At 39.6% G+C, this 3,724-nt stretch overlaps 1 protein-coding gene across 1 annotated transcript in view; it reads left to right on the top strand.

Annotated features, from left to right (window-relative positions):
* GABRA4 (gamma-aminobutyric acid type A receptor alpha4 subunit) overlaps nucleotides 1–3,724 on the top strand; it is a 113,439-nt gene that overhangs the window by 33,693 nt on the left and 76,022 nt on the right. The window contains exons 4-5 of the mRNA XM_019526622.1: nucleotides 1,743–1,963; nucleotides 2,066–2,148. Coding sequence (XP_019382167.1) covers nucleotides 1,743–1,963; nucleotides 2,066–2,148 — 304 coding nt within the window. The remainder of the gene's footprint in view (nucleotides 1–1,742; nucleotides 1,964–2,065; nucleotides 2,149–3,724) is intronic.

Here is a 3,724-nt window from a genome sequence, read left to right as displayed (position 1 = left end):
CCCCCCCCCAACCCCCCCCCAAAACAAAACCAAACAACCCAGTGCTTTACTAGATGAGGAAGTGCATTCATTCAACCCGGCTCCCCAGTGCTTTTATAGATCAGGTGCTTCAGTGGGGCTTTTTGGCACTTCTATCTAAAGCTGATTCAGTCAGCTAATCAGCTAATAGCTTATTCAATCAGCTGTTAGATAAAAGCACCAAAAAGCCCCATTGAAGTGCCTAATGTATACAGATGTTGGGTGAGCCAGGTTCAAGCTAATGCAATACTTAGTTTGGGCATGCACTGTGCTCGGTGTCTTAAAGTAAAGCGTTATTTTTTGGGTTATTTTTATGGTTATAAGCAGCCAACATGACTATGGATAACAGAATATGGTCCCAAGAAATTTGAATAATAAATACATTTGAGCCCTGAAATGAGGGGTGTGTATATGTATATGTATATGTGTGTGATCTATCTGGAGTTCAGTAGAATATTTGAAATGGTGCCACATGGAGAATTTTTTGGTTAATCTGGAGAAGGTGGGATATGTACAAGAATGGTAAAGTAAGGAACTGGCAGCGGATGGGGCTGAAAGAGAAATTAATGGGATGGAGGAGAGATTACTAGTGGAGTTTCTCATGTCGTCTTGATCTAGAGACAGACTTTATTTTTTTTTATTAATGATCTGTGTGCAAAAGATAGTAGTGTACAGAATATTGCGTGGTATCACCAATACAGGAGAGAATAGGAATAACATACTGAAAAAAATCAGATGACCTTGAAGACTGGAGTGATAGACACAGCTTATCTATGATAGCTGTGTATAGACCAATAGCTACCAATGTGATATGGTTATGAAAAAGGCAAATGTGACTTCCCATGCATTCAGTTCACTTTTGAAGAACACTGAACAGAAAGAAATCAGATTAGAAGAATAGTACCATGTTTTAACATACAAGAGGGGGTTACTAGAAGTAACTAGAGGGTATTGTTTTGCATTGGTCTACTTGCAAGTTCGCTTGTAAAGTGCTTTGATATTGCAAGACGTAAATGAATTTGTAAACAGATTTTTTTCACATGTCCATTCATGTGTGTACTTTCTCATGACATTCATGGCCTCAAATCTTGCAAACACTTGAACACATACTTAATTTTAAGTATCTGCACAGTTCTGCTGAGGTCATTAGGAAGTCAGTAGGACTATACTTATATTTAAATACAGGTATAAGTGTGTTAAGGGCAAGTCTATATTATGCGCATTTTATAGACATTACACAAGAATAATTGATTCTTTTTCAGTTAACCACATGTTTTTGTCAACTGAAATTAGATGTATGATTCTTTTCTTGATTTTGGTGAAATATAACAAATATTTTATCCTGATTATTTAATGTGTCCATCATTAAAAAAAAATCCCTTTATATCTGTCTTTTAAAAAATACTTTGACATTTGTTATCACATTTCATCATTTTGTTTCCAGTTATATGCCAGAGAACAAAACTTAATTGCCTGCTTCCTGCAATTTTATTAGATTATAGTAATTATTCCTAACGATTAAACATGTCTAGCAATTTATTTATATGACTAATGTGGCAAATTAAGCTATTAAGAAGTACACAATTCACTTTAATCGCTAGAAATATATTTGTGTAGTTAACTGAACAACACTTACTTCACTTGTGACTTATTTGCCCCTAAAAGTTTTTTTTTCTCCTGGAACCATAAATGCAACCTCTGTTTTTTTTGATGATTCAATACAGGAATATACAATGGATGTCTTCTTCCGTCAGACATGGGTGGACAAAAGATTGAAATATGATGGTCCCATTGAAATTTTAAGACTTAATAACTTGATGGTTTCAAAAGTGTGGACACCTGACACTTTCTTCAGGAATGGGAAAAAATCTGTCTCTCATAATATGACAGCCCCAAATAAACTCTTTAGAATAATGAGAAATGGCACTATCTTATATACAATGAGGTATTCAATTTAAGTATTTAGCTTCTTATAATTACTCTATATAAAAGTGATTCTGCCTAGACAAAATACCAAGCAAAGCATATTCAATTTTTTCTATTATAGACTTACTATCAGCGCTGAGTGTCCCATGAGATTAGTGGATTTTCCAATGGATGGTCATGCTTGTCCTCTCAAATTTGGAAGCTGTAAGTTGCAATTATGATTTTTTGTACTTATAGTTCTAAATAATAGGAGTGAATTTTGAAAATGTCTTTTGAGTCATAATTAAGGTTACTGAAAATTAGCCTTGATCAAGAATTTTGATTGAAACAAAATTCCCATTGACTTCAGAGTGTGTTTTGTTTATGTAAGGATTGCAAAATAAAGTCCAGAGTGTTTATCAAAGCAAAACATTGACAGGTTGGCCCAGGTTGAGATATTAAATTAAATCTTGCTTTTCTGACTAGATAGGGCCTCTTTCAAGCATGCTGCAGACAGGTCTCAAGAGCAGCCATAAACATGTAACCTCAGTGTCAGTGTCAATTCTGGAGAGAAAAGATAATTTTTAGTAATTAAGCACTAGATATTTGCAGCATGTCCTAAATTTGCTGGGGTTTTTTTGTTTTTTGTTTTTTGTTTTTTTTTGTGTTTTTTGTTTGTTTTTTTTTAGTGGAAGCATTATGTCAGCTTCTGTACTGTATTTCAGTTGCACTGGGCCCAGTACATTGGAAAAGACCCCTGGTTCTTTTGTTTGGCTTTAGTGGAGTCAAGTATTAGTTAGGGATTACTGATGAGCTTTGTGAACCACTCATTGCTTCTGTTCACTTTTCCCTGTGCAGCATTTGGATGTTGTCATTGGTGGTGGTTGCAGCAACTTGCTTCCTAGAACCCAGCTCCAGTGAAACTGGAGCACCAGGTGCTAGGCAAACTTCTGTTGTTGGCATACATTGGACTTAAAGCAGTGAATAATTCAGTGTAATTGAGCTGGGCTCTGCTGTGAACTTGTCCTTCATAATCCCTGTCACATCTCATCTTCCCACTTAAAGCAAAGGTTAGAGAGCGCTAGTGATGTCTCCTATAGGCCTGTGCAAGGCGGCTAGTATTTGCTTCAGATTCAGATTTGGCTGATTCAGGGGTCAATGATTCGATTTGGTGATTTGAATCACTGTCCCGAATCGATTCTGCTGAATCTGATTCAGAGATTCGGCTGTTGCCAGATCATCTGAATCTCCGAATCGCACAGCTCCCGCCACTCTCCCAGCCCTGCCTGACTCCAGTTCCCAGCTCTTTGAAAGGGGGAAAAAAAAAGCCTGCACTCACCAGCTGCCAGGCAGGGTGCGGGTGATCCCTGCTTCCCCCCACTGCCCCACACCATGTGGGGGCTCTGCTATGAGCCCCCCGACCTCTGCCTGCTGTCCCAGCCCCCACCACAGCTGCCCTGCCTGCCCCAGCTCCCGGCCCTTTAAAAAAAACAAAAACAAAAAACCCTTGACTCATCGGCTGCTGCCCACTGCCCCACGCTGCATGGAGGGCTCTTCCACAAGCCTCCAGAAGCCCCAAGGCCGCTGCAGCAGCTGGTGAGTTTGGGGTCTTTTTTGTTTTTCTTTTTTTTAAGGGGCCAGGAGCTGGGGCAGGTGGGTCAGCCATGGAGAGGGGCTGGGACAGCAGGCAAGGGTCAGGGGCCTCATGGCAGAGGCCCCTATGTGGCGTGGGGCAGTGGGGATTGCCCCCTTGCCTGGAAGCACCTGTTGAGTAGGGGCTTTTTTTTAAACTACCAGGAGC

The sequence above is a fragment of the Gavialis gangeticus genome, unplaced genomic scaffold (genome assembly GCF_001723915.1).
Source record: "Gavialis gangeticus isolate Ggan-Ray unplaced genomic scaffold, GavGan_comp1, whole genome shotgun sequence".
NCBI classification, from domain to species: Eukaryota; Metazoa; Chordata; order Crocodylia; family Gavialidae; genus Gavialis; species Gavialis gangeticus.
The sequence above is the reverse complement of the archived record's forward strand: the minus strand, read 5'-3'. Positions and strand labels throughout refer to the sequence as shown.